The sequence below is a fragment of the Propithecus coquereli genome, unplaced genomic scaffold (genome assembly GCF_000956105.1).
Source record: "Propithecus coquereli isolate 6110/MARCELLA unplaced genomic scaffold, Pcoq_1.0 Scaffold242, whole genome shotgun sequence".
Lineage (NCBI taxonomy): Eukaryota > Metazoa > Chordata > Mammalia > Primates > Indriidae > Propithecus > Propithecus coquereli.
The window spans coordinates 2,410,532-2,434,175 of record NW_012147975.1 but is presented as its reverse complement, the minus strand read 5'-3'; the positions used below and the strand labels follow the sequence as shown (position 1 = coordinate 2,434,175).

General features: G+C 41.4%; 1 protein-coding gene across 2 annotated transcripts in view; it reads left to right on the top strand.

The window, feature by feature from the left end:
* Nucleotides 1-2,426: 2,426 nt before the first annotated feature.
* Nucleotides 2,427-23,644, top strand: part of ETF1 (eukaryotic translation termination factor 1) — a 28,417-nt gene continuing 7,199 nt past the window's right edge. The window contains exons 1-4 of one of the 2 annotated variants that reach the window (XM_012646378.1): nucleotides 2,427-2,630; nucleotides 2,792-2,895; nucleotides 20,669-20,844; nucleotides 21,239-21,378. In XM_012646378.1, coding sequence (XP_012501832.1) covers nucleotides 2,810-2,895; nucleotides 20,669-20,844; nucleotides 21,239-21,378 — 402 coding nt within the window. In that variant the 5' untranslated portion in view covers nucleotides 2,427-2,630; nucleotides 2,792-2,809. Of the gene's footprint in view, nucleotides 2,631-2,791; nucleotides 2,896-10,966; nucleotides 11,020-20,668; nucleotides 20,845-21,238; nucleotides 21,379-23,644 lie in introns of those variants that run through there. The other variant, XM_012646379.1, reaches the window with a different exon arrangement.

The following is a 23,644-nucleotide window of genomic DNA, read 5'->3' as shown; positions in this document are numbered from 1 at the left end:
TGCTCAGGCTGGTTTCGAACTCCTGAGCTCAAACGATCCGCCCGCCTCGGCCTCCCAGAGTGCTAGGATTACAGGCGTGAGCCACCGCGCCCGGCCCACACGCGCATTTTAAAAGCCGCCTCCTTGAAGGGACTAGCATCTCTCCCTGCTCTGTTCCTCCCTAATCTCTTCTGCTAGACATCTATCCCAGTCTGGCTCTAATGCACTGATTTACAATTCTAAATGCAGAGATGGGGAATTTGCAGTAACTAGGCAGAATTTTGGGGGGGCTACAGTTAAACTGCCTGGATCTGCAATGTTCTAAGAAGTTTCAAGAATTCAAAGGCTGACAAAGAGCAATCCTACCTGAGATGTCATGCTTACATCAGCATGAATCCCACAGGAAAAAGCCTGTGAGCTGGTCTAGAAAGCTTGTAAAGCCTTCAATCATGAAGCTGAAGCAACGCTATAAATACAAACATAAAAATGAGACCAGGTAGAGCAAGGCAACCTTACATAAAAAGTAAGGAGAATGAAGTAGGGTTACACTTGGGACACAGTAGATTCCTAGTCAGTAAGCAAGCAGTGTTTATGACTATAAAAGACTCCACTACTAAGCACAGTGAATGAGACACAGCAAGAGTGTACTTATATAATGAGTGTACATATGCCGAAAATTAGAAAATGGAACCTAATGAGATTTCATCCTGAGAATTCATTTCCTGGGGGAGAGATGTGCCCCATATCAGTTTGTGTCCCCCACCCTATAGAAACAGGTAATGGGGTCACTGTATAATGCACATGGAGTCAGAAAGCCATCAACTAGCTGTGTGACTGAGCAAGTCCCTTTCACTTTTCTTTGGCCTCAGCTTCCCCATGTATGAAAAGGAGGTGATACCCTACTCCTGTCTCCAAAGCATGCGCGAAGTTGATAAAGCATGCAAGAAAGTACTCAAAGACCATAAGTGCAATTGCGTGATTGATACCACTACTTACATGTCTCATGATAAGCAGTTTCAAACTTTATAGGCCCAAGATGTAATTCTTAACATCCCCCAAAATCTGCTCCTCATCTTTCCCACCTCAGTAAATGTCAGTGTTTCAGTACTCTGGGAACCATTCTTGTTCTTCCTCATGCTCCACATCCAATCGATCATCCAGTCCTATCCATTCACTTCTATCTGTGTAGTCACCACCGTAGTCCAGGAGAAAATCACCTCTCACATGATACTGAAACAGCCAAAATGGTCTCTAGGCCTCCACTTTTGCTCTCTCCAATTCAAGCCAATTAAACATCATTCTTAAGAGAAAGAAGTCAAACTCCTAAACCTGGCTTAAAAGGTCCCTACATGATCTCTTCCCCTGCTGCTTCCTCACCACTCCCCACTCCTGACCTTGCTCTTACAAGGAACTACTGTAGTTCCTCAAATGTGTTCTGCTCCCTCCTGACAAACTCCTACTCATCCTATGGGTCTCATTTCAGAGCTGGGTCCCCTTGTCATACACTCTCAGAACACTCTGAAGTACTTAAGTACTTGTGTAATTACTAAAGTATAAAATTACAGTTAGAAACCCAACTATACCATAAGCTCCACTAATGTAAGCACTGTTTGGTTCACCTCTGTATCCACGGGAAAACGGTCTAGCACACTACATGGGCTCAAATAATTGAACCCAAATGACGTGAGGGGAGACATAAAATAGCCAACTAAAAATCCCAACTCAAAAAAACAAAAGTTCTAACATATAGCTGCCCATTTTGCTTCAACACTCCCCAAGTCCACTCTGAACAGCTCACCCAAACCACACATGGGGTCAGATACCTCAGAATCCCAACCTGTGGCAGCCCCTGCCTTTTCTCCCACCCCACAAAGTTCAAGGTGAACCCATCCTAGTACTGGGGCTAGAGGGAACATGCCTCTTTCACCCCTGCAGGTGAGGGTTCCGGACTACCCGGGACAGGTTCCTAATCCGGACCTACTGGCCAGGACTCTGAACACTATTCCATGCAGCCATGACGCACGCAGGTTCGAGCACTCCGTCAGCAATGAAGCCACTCAAAGCGAAGTGACGCGCTTCTTTGAAGCTTCTCAACTACCAGTGAACCCGCGTGTCGGGGCCGAGCACTTAGCTTCGCGTTGCAGAGCCTGGGAGGTCCACTCGGTTCACGTAAGAGGGACGGAAAAGACGACGACCAAAGTCCTCGCCCTTTAAGATTCATCCCCATTCGAGCCTGGCGGGGCTCTGAGTAAATCCTCGCGAGAGCCACAGGCTTCTGCCCACTTCCTACTCTCGGCTTGCCGGGCCGGAAGAAGAGTGATACCTCCCGCCCTCGGCCCCTACCTCACAAGGCAGCGCGGCCCCAGCTACGGCCAATCGGCGGGCTCATTGTAGGCAGCGGCGCAAAGAGCCAATGGAAAGTCGCGGCGCGCGCAGAGCTTCCCCTCACTCGCACCGGCCCCCTCCCTTCCGCCCGCTGTCTTCTACTCCGCCCCTGGCGGAGGAAGTGATGTCACAGGCCCCATGTGAGCGGATTGCAACACATGCAGCTGCCTGGAGAGAGGGAGCCGGTGTCCTACGTCAGAGCCGCCGCCGCCGCGGAGCCGCCGCCGGGGAGGAGCAGCCGCTGCCGCCCAGGACTGGGCCCTTAGGTAAGGCACGAGAAGGGAAAGCCTAGCGACCTATGCGACGGAGTGCGCGGGGCGGGGAGAGGAGGGCCTCTTGGGGGTGGCGAGGAAGGGGGCCGCTCTGCCCCAGCGGCGGCGCTAACTCTGTGGTCTTGGTGTCTCCGGGCCCCGCCGGGCCGCTCTAGGGAGGAGGAGGCGAGAAGATGGCGGACGACCCCAGTGCTGCCGACAGGAACGTGGAGATCTGGAAGATCAAAAAGCTCATTAAGAGCTTGGAGGCGGCCCGCGGGTGAGCGCCGCGTCCGGCCCCCCCGTGCCCTCTTGGTCCCGGACCCCTCAGGATGACCGCCCCCGCGCCGCATGGCTGGATGAGGAGAACCAGGCACTAGCTAACTCCCGCCTTCTGGACCTCTGGGTAGTAGCCCCCGACCCAGGAGCTAGGGTCGTTGCGGCTGGCCCAAGAAAGGGGTCCTTTCCCTGGTTGGGGTTAAGGGGGGTGTGCTCCCGGGGCTCAGGCCACTCGGCCCCCCTTGTGGTAGGTTACCGCTACTTTTGTACCCCTCCCAGGCCCTTAAAGCCAGCTCCTCCTGTTCGGGTTCCAGGTGCTGCCACCCGACTCGGGTTCTGTTGGAAGAAAGGGCTCGGCCTTCCCTTCCGAACGCCCTTTCCTGATTTCCTCTGTCCTCCTCACTTCACGTTGCTCAGCAAGGCCTCGTTAAAATGGCCTCCCCCTCCTGGGCTTCTGAGGCCCAGGTAGGTGAAGTTTGGATGGGACAGGAAGGAGAGGTGGCCAGGGACATCCTCTTTCTAACTCCCTCTGATTTCTCTGAGTCTTCCACCTCTCCCAAGTCCTCTAATTATTCTGGAGCTTCCTGGTTTTAGCTGTTAAGGACCCACCTATAAATTGAAAATGCCAACGTATGCGGGATGTGGTTGGCAGGATAGGTTTTGGTTGATGAATCTTTATGTGTATATCTAGGAGAAATACGGATTAGTGGCCTTTGATATGAACCGTAACAACAGAGTCCCTGTTGGCATTTCTTTGGAACTTTTGGGGATATCACTGTAGAGGTGCCCTATATACTAATGCTTGTTGAAATTCAGAACTGATTAAGTGGGCTTTGAGTCTTGTAAGTTTTGATAAGAAACTTTATGTGTGTCCATTGTAGGAAGAGTAGGCTGTATTAAAGTTATCCATGTGTGCTTTTTTGTTGTCGTTAACATTGCTGGTTTGAGGAAGGTGTGCCAGAGATATTGGTGTTTCCTCACTTTATTAGTTTATTTTGTTCCTTTCACTGTCATAGAAACTTTTTACTTACAGGAAGTGGCCTGAAAAAAAAAATGTTTGGAACATTACATACTTGTATGTCTGAGCATTCTTAGAATAGCAGAGTGGCCTGCCCCAGGCCATGTGGAAAGTTGATTGCAGCACAAGAGTTAGACCTTTTGGCTTCCGGGCCGAGTTTGTCATTTATGGGTAGCTTTGCAATAATATGATGACTACCCCTCCAAGCTCTTCGTTATTACTACTTTACTAGGTGGGGCATGCTTAATTCTACTGAAGACCCAGGGTTAACAGGCTGCTTTTGGTATGGTGCTTCTTAATAAATTAGCAACAGTTGAGTTTGCAGTGAGGCTTCTGAAAGTTTGGCCCTAGTCAGTAACTTGGGCTTTTGCTCGTTCCTCCTTTGGTGTACTGGAGAAACATAATTATAATATGAACTGAAGGTAGTGGCTTATTTTTTATTCCATAGATTTTTCTTTGAATTTAATAGAATATTCAGGCCTGTTTAATAATCTCATAGGAACTTGCGCCATGTGATAGAATGAATAATCCCAAAATGTGAGACTGTTGTAGGAAGAGTAATATAGGTTATGACCCGTTATGATGCACTACCAGGAATTAGTCAGGTTCTTTTATTTCTCTAAGATCTTCTGTTGTGTTACTTGAAGCCCTCAATTGAGTATTGGTTTTTATAGATTGTGGTTGTTGCAGTGTTTAAAGTTGGACGTGACCTGTGGATTTGTTCTCTTATTACTTTCATTTGCAGGAAGGTGCATACATTGTTTTCTGAAGTAGTCTAAGAATTCACTGTAATTTGCCTATTGTCTGAGTGAGGTAACATTGAAAATAACACTGCTTAATAAGTAACAGCATTCCTTTCTACTGCTTGATGATGGAAACTTACTCTTAAATTTGTTCCTAGCCGTGTTACCTGGCCACTTGAAACTTTTTACCTCTCTTTAAAGCTTTTGAAGCCTTTACTTGTTTGTTTAGCAAAGTTCAGTAAAGTTTAAAAGCATGCTAAAAATGAAGTTCTAAGGCACCACTTGTATTCCAAGTGATGAAGTTTAGACATTTTAGACAGGATTAAGCTGTCTAAAATAGCTAGAAAATCTTTCTGCAAACAATGTGGTTACTAATTATGTTTTCCTTTGCTTTTTGTTGAGATTTGATTGCATCTTGATCTCATGAAAATTTAAAATCTTGGCCATCTCTGAGAATTGGTAAAGGAGTGAGAAGTTTCACAGTACACACCAATTTATTTTGGGGAATAGCAACATTGTATTTTCATTGCTGAATTGTGTTAAAGTCAGGCTCTAGATTTTCAAAGGTAGTATATAGTGAGAAATGGTTTTCTTTCTTTACCTAATGCTAAAATATTTTTAGGAGGGTTATAATGAGCTTTAAAGACAAACTGGGTGGCAAAATGAATCCATGTGTGCTGGTGTTTTGGAGACACTCTGTAGGTTTCCAGGAGATAACTGAGGTTGTGTTCAAACATGATTATTAGCACAAGATGGTGAGACTTAGTGGTGGAGTAAGAGAATTGTTTTCGAAATGAAAAAGCACCTCCTGACCAGTGTAGAATTCTGGGCATGAGAATCAAGGATTGGTTTGGTTTTAACATGGGTTAAAATATGCTAGAACAAAAGTTTTGAAATTAATAGTCAATGTGTGATTGATTGATCTGTGATACATGACCCAAATGTGATGTAGGTTGAAAAAGGAACCACCTGCAAAATGGGCTTGCTAATAAATTACATCTGAGTAAAGCAAAGTATCTTGGCAAAATAATTTATTGAGCATTTAGTATGTTACAGACTCTCTGTTAAACAATACCATTAAGCCATTTAATCTTCACCACAATAAGTATTGCCACCATTTGATAGACAAGGCAACTGAGGTTGAGAGATTAGGTAACTTGTCCAAAATGTCACAGGGCAAAAATGTAATAGGGTCCAGGACTTGAACCAATGTGCTATACTGGATATATTTTATGTATCCCAGAAAATACAAGACTAGATTTCCTTAAAATGTAATTCAAGCTGTAACATTCTATTTTATGTTATGTCAGTAGAAGAGCATTTATAGAGGCCAAGTTACTAAAATGGGGAACTTATTAGCATTCTGTTTGTAACCAGCATCATACTTAATCTTCTGAGTTGAAAAGAGTGTTACACATATAACCTGATTTTTAAGTTGGGTGGAACATGTCAGTTTGGTTTCAGTTAGGCCTGGTCAAAAGTTTGTGTATGCTAATAAAATAACCAAGCAATTCTTTTGGTATACATAGGCCCCACTTAAAGTGAATGGTACTTTTTCCTCGTTTATGATTGCTCCTAGTATATTCTCCACATTTGGCTTATGAGGACAAATGTGTACATAAACCGAAACTGGAACTAGGGGGCCATGTGAGTGGAACTGTGGTTGTGGGTATCTTGAATAAGGAACTAAAGCAGGTAAACATAGGTTACAAGGAAGATAGATGGGAATTTTTGGTTGTTTTTTCCCCTAATGTTTTCTGAGCAGGCAGGAGGTAGCCCCAGAAATAGTGTTGGAAGCTTTGTAGTTTAAAAGTAATAAAATCATAACTAGAGGCGGTCATAGTGGCTCACGCCTGTAAGCCTAACACTCTGGGGGAGGCCAGTGCAGAAGGATCACTCAATGAGCCCAGGAGTTCGAGCCCAGCCTGAGCAAGAACAAGACCCTGTTTCTACAAAAAATAGAAAATTAACTGGGTGTGGTGGTACTTGCCTGTAGTCCTAACTACTTGGGAGGCTAAGGCAGAAGGATCACTGAGGCCCAAGAGTCTGAGGTTACAGTGAACTATGGTGATGCCACTGTACTCTAGCCCAGGAGACAGAGGGAGACCCTATCTCAAAAAAAAAGAAAAGAAAGGAAGAAATCATAACTAGAACCTGTTCTAGCCAAGGACAGTGGTGAATGTTACAAAAAGAATGGACAGTGTTAATCTGGGTTAAATTGTACCTGTGGGTGTTAGAATATTTTTTCACTCACCTTCACCATGGAACCTCATATATTTCAAATATGGGGAAGGCTCGGTCAGTTAACTCTCATAGCCTTCAACCTGTGTTTGAAGATCAGTGCAGCTTTGCAAACTTCTGCTGTAGCCTTTTGGTTTTTGTTTGTTTTTGTTTTTAAGACAGGGTCTTGCTCTGTTGCCTGGACTGGAGTGCAGTGCTGTCATAGCTCACTGTAACCTCAAACTTCTGGGCTCAAGTGGTCTTCCTGCCTTAGCCTCCAAGTAGCCGGGACTAGAGGCACGTGCCACCACACCTGGCTTTTTTTTTTTTTCCTTCTCATGATTTTGTCCAAGCTGGTCCCAAACTCCTGGCCTCAAGAGAGACTACCCATCTCCCAAAGTGCTGGGATTACAGGCATGAGCCACTGTGCCTGGCCTTTGGGTTTTTTAAAAAAACTATTGTTTGATTAAAAATAACTTGTCCATATCTTAACTCTGAAGGAAATAGAAATTACTACCTGGTCATACATGTCTGTCTTTCCTGCCGCCAAATATAACCATTTTTAAAGAATCTCTACAGAATTCCTCCCATTATGTTGAATTAAAAGTAAATAATCTTGTGAGATCATTGAATAGGTTAATTTTTAAAAATCTTATGTATAGGTAATATGAATAGATTGCTTAATCTATATAATTTTAATAAAGTATAGTAAATGTGTTTGAGTACCTTCCCCACATGAACATTGCTGATTAATAAAACAGTCACCTAATGATAATAGGAATGTTCTCAAAGCACTGAATTTCAGATACTTTTGTTTTTTCTTTAATTCTCAATATCCTAAAGGAGCTGGTTGTAACTAAAGTGATACTTTGTAGTCCTTCAAACAGATACCTGAACCATTCAAGGTTCAGGCTCTTAAAGAGGGCTTTTTTTCCTCCTCTGTTCTGGCTCTTCCTTCCATCCCCCAATCTATGGTGGTTAGACAGATAAAAGACCACATGAGAGTAAAGTCAAGAATTAAAATATTCTAAGTTTTGTGAGAAGAGATGAATGTAGAACAAACAACTACAGAAATCTTGGCCTCTTATTCTTTCCAAGTTTTGGTTTCCACATAGGTAACTATGGACAATAATCTTGCATTGGGTGGTGACAATTGATAATACGAGTTAAAATACTTAGCACTGCATTTGCCACATGGGAAGTACTCTCTACAGATGTTAGCTCTTTCCTTTTGTATATACAAACATTGATCCTGTAGAAATATTCTAGTGGGGAATTATATTATTAAGGGTTCAAGATACAGATGCCACCAACAGGGTTTGAACCATGAGAAAAGAGAGAAATAAATAGGTGATAAAGGGAAGAGGGGAGGTGAGAGTATATGTGATAGGATGTGGTGGTATTCAGTTTCCTCCAGGTGTCATGGGCTGCCTGTGACACTTAACTCAGAACTACTACTAACAGCTGTTGTATTCTGGCATGGTGTTCTATGCACTGTGGACCTAATGAACAATTAACTGTCTTTGAATTTCAAGTCTTGACAGACTTCTCATTGTAATAGCAGATAAACTTACCCTTCCAGGGAAGGAAGGCGCAGTCTGGACACACTCCTAGCTAAGCAAGAGTACCTAATTAGAATACCATTTAAGGCAGAGTACAATGTAGGTTATAGGTCTGTCCCATCCTCTTTTTCTTCGAACTTGGGGTTGAGGGTATGCTCAGTGCAGCACAACCCCCATGTGCTGAGAAGTTGATGTTTGGTTGTGAAAGAACTTAGTGTCAGCTTTGCAGGAGGGCTAAGTGATCTAAGATCCTATTTGAAGAGTAGGAAGAAAAAATTACCTTCCTACTGCTAGATCTGTCCAACTAAGAACTTGGACAATAGAAATTTCTTTTGAGTCCAGCCTATTCTCCAGGGATCTCAGAATAGAACTTTCTCCTAGGATACATTCTGTAGGTGTCTCTTAATTCTTCAGCAGCCGTCTTTCTTTGTGAGGGGGGAAGGGATTAGGTAGGTTCAACGCTCTTTTTTGCAGCAGGTTAGAAACTTGAGTCTGCGGTTTCTCACTGGGACACTGTCCTCAGAGAGCTTGAGGAGGCCCTCTGTGATAGCAGCTTTATCTTATGCCATTTGACATACTTTGGACCCTTGCCTACAGTCTTTACTCTTGTCACAATCCCTCCTACCAGGTCCAGAGGACTTGACATTTTCAGGTGCCTGACAGCTGGTTCTTGTCTTGCAGATAACTCTGCATTTGGGCTTGTACTCTTCTGTTTTCACATTTTTATTTGATCTTCTAAGATCCGCATTAGAAGAATGATTGTAGTAGAAGTAAGAGATTCTTTTTCCTGCTGTGTCTGTGACCTTCTAAACTAGATTTTCCCCAAAGCACACGTTTACGTATATTGAAAAATAAAGTCTACAAATTCCCTTTTGTTATTAACCAGTCAGCTAATAAGCTTCATCAAACATCTGCTGTGAGTTGGGTACTAGACATTATAGAAGTGTGTAATAAAATGAGAACATGGTCTGCTGCACAACCATAGAGTGATGATATAAACCAGTAGTCCCCAACCTTTTCGGCACCAGGGACCAGTTTCATGGAAGACAGTTTTTCCACAGATGGGGTGGGGGGGTTGGTTTGGGGACAGTTCAAGCAAATTACCTTTTTATTGTGCAGTCAAACCTCTCTGCTAATGATAATCCGTATTTGCAGCCACTCCCCAGCGCTAGCATCACCGCCCTCAGCTCCACCTCAGATCATCAGGCATTAGATTCTCATAAGGAGCAGGCAACCTAGATCCCTCCTGCTGTGCGGCTCTGTTCCTAATAGGCCACGGGGGCGGAGTGGGGGATGCAGTGGGGGCCTGCAGATATAAACCATTTCCAACCCCATATTAGTAAGTACAGAATAACACTGTACATGTTGAAGGGGGTTTAATATAAACAGATGATTAGCGTCTTGCATGAGGTGTTGAACATAGAAAGGAAAAGCAATGGTGTCTACTCAAGCAAAAGTTAGCAAATTTCCTGGGCAAGGAAAGTGTTGTCAAAGAATGTTACTTTGAAGGTTGGTCTTATATTGTTTGGTTGATACAGTATCTTTGATACAATGGTGAGTTGGAGCTGCAACTGATCTGCAACTTTGAAATTGTAAATGAAATTCATTCTTGATTAAAAGCCAGTTAGCCTAAAATTAGATCCAGAGCTTTGTGTTGCTTGATGGTTGATGAGCTGTCAGAGTATTGAAACAGTGCAGAGCATTTGTACGTCTGCACCTTGTTGGTAAAGTTGGCATGACAGAATTTAAGATGGTCTCGAGACAAATTTGCTTTTCAGCCCAAATAAGCTTTAAGTTTGTAAGAAATAAGAGTGCATTGATCTCCAAACATTAATTCCTTAATGCCTCTGATATTTTTAGCTTTTTTTTTTTTTTTTTTTTTGAGACAGAGTCTCACTGTGTTGCCCAGGCTAGAGTGCCATGGCGTCATCCTAGCTCACAGTAACCTCAAACTCCTGGGCACAAGCGATCCTTCTGCCTCAGCCTCCCGAGTAGCTGGGACTACAGGCATGCGCCACCATGCCCGGCTAATTTCTCTATATATTTTTAGTTGTCCAATTAATTTCTTTCTAATTTTAGTAGAGACGGGGTCTCGCTCTTGCTCAGGCTGGTTTCGAACTCCTGAGCTCAAACAATCCGCCCGCCTCAGCCTCCCAGAGAGCTAGGATTATAGGCGTGAGCTACCGCGCCCGGCCTATTTTTAGCTTTTTACTGAAAAGAAGTTCTTCCTTTTGAGCTACCCTATATTTTGGCATCTTCTGGCCTTCCTAACTCTAGTTGAGCAAGGTGGATCCTCAGGAAAGATGCAGGAGTTATTAGAGGTTCATAGCTGAGATGTATTTTAATCAAGTAATGAAATTAGTTTTCTGAAGATGAGTAGATGAATAGCGTAGATTTTGACTCCTCAAAATAGCTCTGAGGAATGCTATTGCCATTTCACAGATGAAGAAATTGAAGTGCAGAGAAAATAAGTAGCTGTCTAATATCACAGCCTGGAAAGAAGCAGTGCCAGATTCTCTTCCCACTTTTCTGATTTCAAAGCCTGTGATCCTCACTTACACACGGCACTGCCTTGCTCTTTGGTAAGTATTTCTGAAAGGACTCTTGTCCAAGGAGATTTGTAATTTACTAGAGGGAGCAGGTGTGCTAAGAGTTAGGTGTAAGGATAAAAGGAAAACAGGTATGCTATTTGCACATTTATTCTAGGAAGAACTTGAGTACGAAACATGTTTATTCCTAATGAGCATCAGTGGTGAGGGAAATAACTTGTTGCTAAATCCCTCCCCAGAAACTCTTTTGTATATTAAAAAGGTTAACAGGAAGGCTGTAGCTTTGCTTTATTTGAAAAGTACTCCCATAGTGGTCTAGAAAGAAAGGACTTTTATCAATTATAAGGTCCTGTGTAGAACACTGGTAGTGAGTTCCTCACACTAATGTGATTGCGATCTCCTGGCTTTGCACTGTTTGTGAGAACACTAGAGAAATTTTCCAGCTTCTGCTGCTCTCTGGTGGAATATTCCACTAGGTTGGGTTTGTGAAATTTCTAAATTTTTTTTTCTTTTTAAGACAAATGCCTATAATTGTGGAAAAAGTAATATTCTGCCAGATGTGTACATTTTTGTTTTAGATGACAGTAGTCCTTGTGCTTTTAAGGACAAAATGCTAAAATGAACCTTTGCAAACTTTCTGCTAAAAAATGGGCATCTAAGTTATTCTGTACCCTAGGGTAGAGGCTGCTTTAATGTCTCAGTAAATTCCAATCTTGGTATTTCTCCCATCTGGTAATAACATCTTGACCCTAAGATGAATTGCAGAAACTAATTTCCAGGTAACTTTTCTAGCCCCTTTGAATGGTAACAGAATCTTCCTTCCCCCAGTTTGATATTCTAACCAAGTTCTTTATAAAAGGCATCCCCGGCTGGGCGTGGTGGCTCATGCCTGTAATCCTAGAACTTTGGGAGGATTGGTGGAGGACAGGCGTTCAAGACCAGCTTGAGCAACATAGCGAGACCCCATCTCTATAAAAAATTTTTTAAATTAGCTGTGTGTGGTAGTTCATACCTGTAGTCCCAGCTACTTGGGAGGCCAGGCAGGAGGATCGCATGAGCCCAGAAACGTGCCATTACAGGGAGCTATGATGATGCTACTGTGCTCTAGCCTGGGCAACAGAGAGAGACCCTGTCTTCAAAAAAAAAAAAAAAAAAGCTAGATCCACCCCCTAGCCTGCCTCATAGATAGTGGCAGCAGTTGGGTTGGGGTGGGTGGCATTAAGGTGATGATCAAAAAAATTAAAAGAACACACTTTAGAAGTGTTGAGTATTGGTTTTGTAGTGCTGGTTTTGTTAAGGTAAAACCTAATAGTTTAAGCTTTTCCATGAAGTGAAAGCTTGGGACAATTAGTCATTTTAAGGTACATGTCAGTTCCTCTTGAAGGATTGGTAAATTTTTTGTTGTTATTTGATGGCTTAGAATAAATCTCTGGTGGCTGCTTAAAAGAGAGGATATAGAGAAGACCCTATTTTTGATGTTAGGAAGTCATCATTTATTCATTTGTGGGCACCATTATGTGGTAAATGATTTCTGCCCTCAGAAAACTTATACATACCCAGTGTAAGCAATGTGTTGTTCCATTGTTTGATACTTGATGGAAGAGAACACAAGTCATGTATCAGGTCCCTTTGGAGTGACCAACCGTTGGTTATATCAAAGTACTGAACCCATGCCACAAATGTAGGATAAGGATACTTAAGCTTTTATATGATATAGCTAATTAAAGTTTTAGAGGGCAATGAATCTCTGTAGTTATCCCTTAAGATAAATTTCAAAGAACAGAGTTTACAGGTTCTGTTTTGGCCATATTGTCTTTGGTTTAGTTCTTTTGTTCTGTGGAAGATTTGACAAGTCCTATAGTCCCTTAAAGGTGACCATCACCCATCACAAAATCAACTCTTACCTTTCCGGACTTAGATTCAAATAAGACTTCGACACCACCTGACAGTACTTCCCACCCACCCCACCCCCCATTTGTAGCTGTACTATAATAATTCTTTCTAACTTTTACTATTGTGGGAGAAGGGCAAAGAGCTAGAGCTCTATCTAGTTATCATTTAGCGATCACTTACTATCTGCTATTCAAGCATAGACACTTGACGTGTGTTACAGGAGACCCACGGGGATTTATGTAATTTGCTTTAGGTCACGCAGCCATTAAGTGAGAGAAGAGGGTATGAACCTGAATCTACCTAATTCTAAAACCTGTGCTCTCCTATTCTGTTCCCATATTAAACCCATATCAAAAAGATCACTTTAGTTTAAAAATTTAAACTTAGTTTTGCACATTTAGGAAAAGAAAAATGGAAGACTCACAATAATAAAATAACGACAGTTTTGGAAATGGAGAGGAAATTAAAGAAGAGTTGATTAATTTTCAGCTGGTGATCCATATAATACTGCTGGCTTAGTGACTTTCCCAGAAGTGATTTGGCTGAGATTTAAGTTGTGCTTTGTGAGATAGGAATAGATGGGATCTTTTAAAAAGGGGGTGGTGAAAACCTTGGCCATCCATGTTCTAGGCCACAACCTAGCCACCAAACAATTGGGATGAAAGCTGCTTGGGAAGCATATACTCCAAATCCCAACAAGAGAGTACAGTAGGCAGTCTCTAAAACATTCCTAGTCCTAACCTGAAAGTTCTATGACTTAGGAGTGATGAGCTGGATGGCAAGGCATTTAATGGGGAGTGGGTGTTCTGGCTGGTAAAAATTGGGCTGCTCTGAGCTGTTAGAATTCAGTGTGGTTGTAATAGTTAGGATGTCTTAGTTTTTTTTGTGCTGCTATAACAACAATACCAGACTGGATGATTTATAAAGAAGAGAAATCATTTCTCAAAAGCTCTGGAGGCTTGCTGTGAGCTAGGATGATGCCACGGCACTCTAGTCCGGGCAGCACAGTGAGAATCTGTCTCAACAACAAAAAAAAAAGCTCTGGAGGCTAAGAAGTCCAAGATGAAGGCACCAGCAGATTTTGGTGTCTGGTCTGTGCTTTACAAGATGGGTCCTTGAACCCTACATCCTTTAGGGGAGAGGAACACCGTTCCTCACATGGCAGGAGAGCGAAAAGAGGGAGTGAGCAAGTGTGAGGGCCCACTCCCACAATCCCATTCATGGGAACAGAGCCCTCATGACCTAAACACCCTCCACTGTGCCCCACCTCCCAATACTGTTGCACTGGGAATTAAGTTTCCAACACATGAATTGTAGAGGACACATTCAAACCATAGCATAGGGTAAATACAACAAGTGGTTCCTCTGGGTTCCTGTTCTTTGGGTGAGGGTAAGATTGTAGAGGCTCTTTACTTTCAGCTAATGCAGAGATTATCCTGCTTCTGCAGAAAACAGGCCAGACACTGTGATTCTCAACCCTAGTTCTGTGTTAGAATCTATTGTGTTTGAAAATTAAGACTGTGTCACCCCAAATCACTACCACCTTCACTCTCCCTGTTCAAGAGCTATTGAGTCAGAGTGGTGGAAGGAGAGATCTTTTGTGTCTGAAATATTGATTGATTGATTGATTGATTGAAACAGAATCTTGCTCTGTTGCCCAGGCTAAAGTGCTGCGGCGTGCCTAGCTCACGGCAACCTCAAACTCCTGGGCTCAAGTGATCCTCCTGCCTCAGCCTCCCAAGTAGCTGGGACTACAGGCACATGCCACCATGCCCAGCGAATTTCTCTATTTTTTGTAGAGATGGAGTCTCACTCTTACTCAGGCAGGTCTCGAACTCCTGACCTCAAGCAGTCCTCCCGCCTTGGCCTCCCAGAGTGCTAGGATTACAGGTGTTAGCCACTGCACCTGTCCTATTTTATTTATTTATTTTTTTAGAAAGCTCCCCAAGGATTCTGGAGTTCTCATGCAAACTTAAGTGTTGTTGAGCATTGTTGATGATGATGATGATGAATATTGTTAAGATTTTTACAGGTCAAAGTGTTCCTAAATTTTCTTGTTTGCCTGTCATTCTTATGACCGTCTACTTCAGAATTTTCCTGAATCCAAAGGCTGGGACCCTGAGAGGCCTAAAGTTACACAAACACATACACACAGCACAACCCAGGATTTGCCCTGATTACGTTCAGTTTTCTTCTGCCTTAGAGATCTTTCAGTCCCGGCAGTTTTGAGTAATCATGTAAATGTCTCCCTGTGGGCAGTGCTCAGGGGCCATGAATCCTTGGATTGAATGAGTAGCTGGTACTACTCTGACCTCCCATCCTAGGGACAGAAAACCTTTCCTTATCAATAGCTTCTTTTTTTGAGAGAGAGGAAAGTGAAAGCTGTTATTTAAATTCTCTTCCTAGGAGAGTTTTATTTGGGTTTTTTGTTGTTGTTTTGAGGGTTTGTTTGTTTTACAACTACTTCCTCCTGTCTCCCAGCTGTTTGATTTTTCAGAAGTTAATCCTCTGGGAGAAGCATCGATGAGAGCTTCTTTGATAAGGGAAAGTGCCCCTAAAACCAATGAGAACAAGAAGGGTTCCGAGAGCAGAGACCCCTGGGAGCTTTGGGCAACACATTGTTGTATGTTATGTCTTGTTTCTCGCAGTTCTTATAACTTCCGTGTGAGTCATTGCCGTATATAACGATTCACTGGCTCTTCTTAAATGAGAGCCTTTTGATATTGGAAAAGGAGTATCGTGGCAGCAGAAAAGTGGAGGAAAACTATTAGAATTAAAGAAGGTTGTAGTAATGAGAGCTTTATTTCTCGTTGTCTCCTCTCTAACATGAAATAGCTTCCTTAATTTTATTTTGGTGTTACACAAACTGGTCTAACAACTTTGATTGGCTTCCCTCAGGGGTAAATGAGTGTTTTTACCTTAATTTGGAAACTTAACTGGAAAAACTTTGAACTGCTTGTGTTAAACCTAACATATAAAACATCAGGAGTTATTAAAGTACCCTTTAAATTTTTAAAGTAGAAGGCATTCATTTAATAATCTGCATTTCTCCTCCCCAGTCTGATGTCTTATAAAGATAAATTCAGAAACTTAAGGTTTCCCCTACAGAGGGTAGGAAGAGGTGTGCAGGGAAACTAATGAAAGGTAAACTTTTGCATGTAATTCAAAAGGAGTAAGAGGCCAAGATTAACTTTCAGGTACTGCTTCAGTTTTAACAACTTGGTAGGAATCTACCAAACAAAAAATTCTTAGGCAAGCTATGCTTCTGAACCATTTTTTAAATGGAATCCTTTGACAAGATCATGTTCTTAGTTGTGTTCACTATTTTGTCCTCTCTGGAATGTTACATGGATTTGAGTGTAAGGTTGCCCAACCGTGCTATAAGGTAGGCTTGCTTAATGAATGTTTATCTTCTTAACCTATCAGCAATGGAAAGTAAGTAGCTGCTTATCTTAAGGTCATTGGTTTGCCCTCCACATCCTTATCTTGCTTTAAGGATTGCCTTAAGGCATTTTGGTTTCACTCAGTTAATTTGTCCCAATATCCTCTTTAGCTTCAAACTTTCAGGTTTGATGCCTCTTCTTAGCTCTGAGCCTTCGCTCCTCAATTGAATTGGATCCCCCTCTCATTCCATTCCCTACTGAATGCCTCTTTGCTAGTTCCATCTCCTAGGAAACTATTCTGTGAGTCAGAGCATGTCAGCTTTTTAAAAAAAACTGAACCCTTCTTTAAGGAAAGAACTTCCTTGGTCCCTAAAGATTCCAGGAGCTCCTAGGGTGAACATATATGCCCCCTTAAGAATTGTTCATCAGAAAACAAACACAAGCTAGTAAAATTGGTATTCAAACTTATTTGTCCTTTCTTTTCCCCATCTTTTATATTTTCATATTTTCCATGTGCATTAGTCAAGCCAAGTAGGTGGCATGGCACCTATAATCGAGATCATTTTTGAAGTCAAATTTACTTGCCCAATGTTTCCAGGCCCTCCCAGAGCAAATTCCTTTTCTCTCCTTGGCCTGTAGAGTTTGATATAACTCCAGAAAGAATCATCAAAAAAGGTTTTTCAGAAATTTTGTTTCAGAAGCCTAGCAAGTGTTTGTGGTGACTGCTGAAGCTGCTGTGTATCATATTTTCCTGACTGCCTGGATTGCGGAGCATACTTGCTCCCCTCTCCAAGGGGTGGCAGCAGAGCACAGGCCATACTCTCCTATATGCTGTCTTTGATCAACTGGTAGTTTACTGAGGGAAATATTACAAAGGTTATGAACCAGCTTTCTAGGTTTCAAGTAGACACAGCAACAGAAACAATGCTAGTTTGGTAGATTTGACTTTAGCTGACAGTCTGAGAGTAACTATTTTTGATACTGGGAGTACTGAGTAGCTTGTCTGCTTATAGAGAAAATTCTTCCTGGAAGACCTATGGAATTGACCACTAGGAAAAAACTTCCAGGGCAGGGTCTCCTGTAAATGAGATCGCTTTCCAATGCAAATATTGAGAGAAAACACCATAGTACGCGTTTATGAAATTAATTTCACTATATGATAATATGTTTCCTAGAATCTGATTTCAGACATTTTCAGATTTCAAATACGTGCAGTTACAGTGCTAATATAGGGAGGTTTTGTTGTCCCCTTACACTGCTGCTTCTCTTCTGTCTTACCTAGTCACTTGGCACGTAAGCCCATTTGATTTGATGTTGTGACCAGCTTTCTAACTTCTTTTTCCTGCCGGCTTCCACTGGACTCCTGACAGGTTAAATTCTACTATTAAAGCTGGCACATTGGGCTACTATGAAATTATGCAAGATCAGTAATTAGAGGAAAGTTTAGACATTCCTGGCAGTCTTCCCGCTTTCTCTTTCTTTGACCCCACCCATTTTCCCATGATTCTAATAATTACAACTACTGTAATAAACTTGTCATAGCTTTTAAGGGCCTGATCTGTAAGTCTCAGGAAGTAACTTTCTTATAGACTTACAAAGTATCAGGTAGAAACAGTTTGTTAAGTGATACCACATTTCATTGCTTTGATCAACCTTTGCCTTCAAGATAAAAATCAGCTCCATTTATACTGATAACTGTTGTAATAAAGCCAGCCTTTAGATCTGGTTGGGACAGAGTTTGGGCATTTAATTTCCTATGTGTTGTAGATTCAATTCTGTTCATATTGCCACTTGTTCTCCTTATAAAATTGGTAATCTGGTTTTCTTAACATAAAAAAATTAGCAGTTTATTGGTAATTTAGTGAAAATACAAATTAACCTTTCTCAGGAAAACATACTTGGGCTTTTCTAGCATAAACTGTCAGGTTAACAGACCTTAAGAGGAATATCCTGTTACATACTGCCTTTTCCAAAAGTATCATACCACTTTACCCAACAGCATTGAATAAGGATTCCAATTTCTCCACATCCTTCCTATATGTTCTTTGGAGAAATGTCTGTTCAAGCCCTTTGCCCATTTTTTATTTGAGTTATTTGTCTTATAGTAAGAATTCTTTACATATTCTAGATATTCTTTACATAAATTTTATCAGATTTTGTGATTTGCAAATATTTTCGCCCTTTCTGTGAGTTGTCTTTTCATCTCTTTCTTTTTTTTTTTTTTTTTTGAGACAAAGTCTCACTGTGTTGCCCGGGCTAGAGTGCCGTGGCGTCATCCTAGCTCACAGCAACCTCAAACTCCTGGGCTCAAGCGATCCCACTGCCTCAGCCTCCCGAGTAGCTGGGACTACAGGCATGTGCCACCATGCCCAGCAAATTTTTTCTATATATTTTTAGTTGTCCAATTAATTTCTTTCTATTTTTGGTAGAGACAGGATCTCGCTCTTGCTCAGGCTGGTCTTGAACTCCTGAGCTCAAACGATCCACCCACCCCGGCCTCCGAGAGTGCTAGGATTACAGGCGTGAGCCACCGCACCCGGCAATCTTTTCATGTTTTTACTTTCTTTTTGGTGCCCTTTGGTTTTTGTTTTTTGTTGTTGGGTTTTTTGTTTTTGTTTTTGAGACGGTTTCACTCTGTTGCTGAGGCTGGAGTGAAGCAGTACAATCATAGCCTACCACAGCCTCCAACTCCTGGGCTTAAGTGATCCTCCCACCTCACCCTCCCAAGTAGCTAGGACTACATACAATGGTGTCCGTTAATATTTTAAATAATAGTTTTTCCATGCTTTTTGAGGATTAAAGAGTATTAATCTTAACCATTTATAAGTGCACAGTTCCGTAGTAAGTACATTCACACTGCTTTACAACCAATCTCCAGAACTTGTCCTACCTTGTAAAACCGGAACTGTGTACCCATTAAACAACAACTCCCTATTTTCCCCTTCTTCCACTCTATGGCAGCCATCATTCTACTTTCTATCTCTATGAAATTTTTCTACCGTAGGTACCTTATATAAGTGGCATCATATAGTGTTCGTCTTTTTATGTCTGGCTTATTTCTTTCAGTATATGTTCAAATTTCATCCATGTTGTAGTGTGTCAGAATTTCCTTGCTTTAAGTCTGAATAATATTTGTGCATATCTATACGTATACACACCCCACATTTTTGTTTGTTCATCCAGCAATGGATATCTGAGTTGTTTCCACCTTTTGGCTATTGTGAATAATGCTGCTGTGAACATTGGTGTGTACAAGTATCTGTTTGAGTCTCTGCTTTCACTCTTGGGTATATACTTAGAAGTGGAATTGCTGCATCATATGGAAATTCTGTGTTTAATTTTTTTCGAGGAACCACCATACTGTTATCTGGAGTAGCTATACCTTTTTACATTGCTACTAGCAATTCGCAAGGGTTCCAGTTTCTCCACGGCTTTGCCAACACTTGTTATTTTCTAGGGTTTTCCTATAGTAGCTATCCTAATTGATGTGACATGGTATCTCATTGTGGTTTTGGTTTGCATTTTCCTAATGATTGGTAATGAGTTGATATGTAGTTTTATGTTTGCTTCATGTAGAAGTAGGACTATTATGATAAGGTATTTCTTAGCTGATGGTTATAAGTATCTTGGAAAGGTGTGAGTAAAAAAGATTTGTTGCTGACATCAGTATTGAAGTTAGGAAATGTGTTAATGGCTGTTGAAAAGGGACCTCCCGTGTGACAGGGCCTTGGTGGTATCCTCCATGGTTCGGATTTTGGTCCTGTTTTTTAGTTCTAGAAATCTGAATTTATTTGGGAACCCTGAGTTGATCAGGGTCTCAGTGCATTGCTCTTTTTAATCGAATGCGAATGCATTTGATGCATTGCCATTTAGAGAAAGAGACTTCATAACTGGGATATTTGTGTGACTTCCAGAGCTCTCCTTTCCCATCATCAAGGTGCTTAGGGAGCTGAATTAGTGACTATAAATTTGTCTAGACTTCGGAAAGACTTGTATCATCCTGGCATGGCATCTCCCACTGAAGAGCCACCAGATTCCAAGTGTCTACCATGGACAGGTCTCCCTGCCATATTCCAGCCTGTTGACATCCCTTTATCTTAGCTTCTTTCCTTATCGTGGGGGAATATGAGGTGTTTCCCAAGTACCCCTTCTTTACATAGCTCACCTCACTCGCTATTCAATCAAATAATTGAGCACCTACTGTATTCTGAACACTGTTCCTACCTCTGGGCATACTTTGGTGAGCAGCACTAGTATAGTCCCTGGATTACTACTTTGAGAAAGACCTGTTTCTGTTACTTCAGGGGCATCTCACTTTAGTTCATTCTACTAAAGAAAAACATGATTTTTAAACCTTCTACTTATGTGACATTAGAACCTCTAATGAGTTACTCTTTTTTCCATAGCAATGGCACCAGCATGATATCATTGATCATTCCTCCCAAAGACCAGATTTCACGAGTGGCAAAAATGTTAGCAGATGAGTTTGGAACTGCATCTAACATTAAGTCACGAGTAAACCGCCTTTCAGTCCTGGGAGCCATTACATCTGTACAGCAGAGACTCAAACTTTATAACAAAGGTAATTTGGAGTTTGATCATTTTCCTTCTCAAGTTTGTCTTGGTTACATTTTTTACTTTGACCCTGTCATGGTGCTCAGTTCACTAATGTTTCCTCAGCCAGCCTCCATCAGTGTCCTTTTGGCCTTGGTGTTTAACTTTTTATTTGTTTTGTTTTTTATTTGTTGAAAGTTAAGTAGTATTTACTATACTTAAAAGAATAAATCCCCCTGAAACATCTCAAAGGAAATTTTAAAATTAGGGAGAGAATTCTGCCTGAGAGATTTAAGGCTATATCTGCTTTATTTAAATTATGGTTTAAAGGGGCAGGGAAAATAGGTTGTGTGAACATTTTCTGTTAATTGAGGAAAATTAGGTCTGGATTAAAATAGAGAAATTGTTTATGTTCTTTGCAGTACCTCCAAATGGTCTGGTTGTTTACTGTGGAACAATTGTAACAGAAGAAGGAAAGGAAAAGAAAGTCAACATTGACTTTGAACCTTTCAAACCAATTAATACGTCATTGTATTTGTGTGACAACAAATTCCATACGGAGGTAAGAAGTTCAAGCACATTTCTCTGAGCACTCTACTGATGGCAGTGGGGGTTTCATGACTCCAGAAAGAAACCCTATCCCCATTAGCAGTCACTCCCCATGACCCACCTCCCACCTCTCTCACTCTAGGCAACCACTAACCTATTTTCTTTCTGTGGATTTGCTTATGCTGGACATTTTATATAATGGAATCATACAAATTTGTGGCCTATTGTGACTGGCTTCTTTCCCTTAACTGTATGTTTTCAAGGGTCATCCATGCGGTAGCATGCGTCAGTATACTTCATCCCTTCTTATTACCAAATAATAATTCCATTTTATGGATATGCCGTATTTTATATATATTTCATCATTGATGAAGATTTGGGTTGTTTCTATGGTTTGGCTGTTATGAATAATGATGCTATGAATATTCATATACAAGTTTTTGTGTGACCGTATGTTTTCACTTTTCCTGAGTATATATCTAGGAGTGGAATTGCTAGGTCATAGAGTAACTATGTTTAACCTTTTGAGAAGTTGCCAGATTGTTTTCTAAACCATTTTACATAGCTATTTTCAAAAAGTAAGAAAACTTACATTTATTATGACGCCGATCATTCAGCATGTTTGAGGAAAGTGCTAAACTAGGTTTGAAAAACGAATTAGAGGCTTAGAAATAATTGACTGCTTGATCTCCATCTTTCCCTATGTACGGGCAATGCTTGCCCATATTTCTTGCATTCTTAGTTTTCACCTCACATTGTAAAATTATTAGCGGCAGGACTATAAGAGCTCTATTTTTTTTTCCCGTCTCCCCATGTTTTTTTCCCTCTTCCCATGAAACTTTTGAGTGACAGAGCTGCCATAAGATGAACTTTAATGGTGGAAAGGAAACCTCATTAGAGTGACCTAAATCAGTCAACAGTAGAACAATCAAGAATTCACAGCTGGTTCCTACTTCAGTCTCTTGCCTTTCATCAACCTAGGGAAAAACCTCTACAGTGGAATTAGAACTGACATTTGTCGACACAGTTTACAATGGATGATTTTTGCTAGCTTGACGGGAAATTCATTTCCAGTTGGATCTTGGTCAACTGCGTAGACAGTCCAGACTGTTTTTCTCTTTGCTACCACTGTCTTCTTGGCAGAGGCTTCATTGGGGAGGCTCTTAGCCACCCACTCTGTACCTGTATCTGGTTTGATGAAAGCAGATTTTGAATCTTGTTGATTTAAATGGGACCTGGTTCAATGTTGTCTGGCTTTAGCTCACTTATGAAGATAGCCTCGTTGTTTTTACTAAATCATAACTCCTTTTCCAAGGTAGCATTTGATCTTGCTAGCTTTGTATATTTTGGCTTTAACTGATAGATCAATAACTAGAAATGAATGTCGTATACTGTACAACACAATTTATATCCTGTTTAATCGGGGTAATTATAATTCTTACAAGGGACAAGCCTGTTCCCTGATAAGAAGACTTGTTGAAAATCTCAGCCAATGTACTTTAACATCATTATAAGGCTAGGTTTTAACATGTGCAATATTCATGTCTTAATGCTAATTACCAAGCATGATTTTGTTAGATTCTTAGTTGGTTGATCTGCTTTCTCATCAGTTTGTTAAAGGGATATTTTCTTCCTTGGTTAAAATGGAATGGGTAATAATTTCTTTATTCTGAAGAGATTGCCACCTGGCAATGAGAAATCTGCTAAGTCTATAGTATTCAAACACCATCATGAGATGGAGAGAGAGAGAGAGAACTCTTGTCTCTCTCATGATGTCTTGTCATTATGAGAACTCTTGTCTATGTGGGTCCCTGTACTATTTAAATATTTTCTCTTTGGGGAGGCTGAAATAATTGGGATATAAAGCTAACCCAGAAGGAGGGTTTTCCCCTTAAAACTTGGAATTGGCTGGGCACAGTGGCTTGCACCTATAATGCCAGTACTTTGGGAGGCTGAGGCAGGAGAATCGCTTGGGGCCTGGAGTTCAAGACCAGCTTGAGCAACGTAGCAAGACCTTGTCTGTTCAGAAAATTTAAAAATTAGCTGGGTGTGGTGGTATACACCTGTAGTTCTAGACTGTTTCTGGATTTTGTACTGATGTACTCCTCCTGAGTTGATTTCTAAGATATGCTTATTTGCCATAATAGATACTGCCTATTAATGCCAGGGTTGTTAATGGTAACAGAAGGTCAACTTTTGGAAGTTAGATCCTGAATTTGAATGCTATACTCATAAATTATCATTGGTTAAAATCGGGCCAGGCACGGTGGCTCACGCCT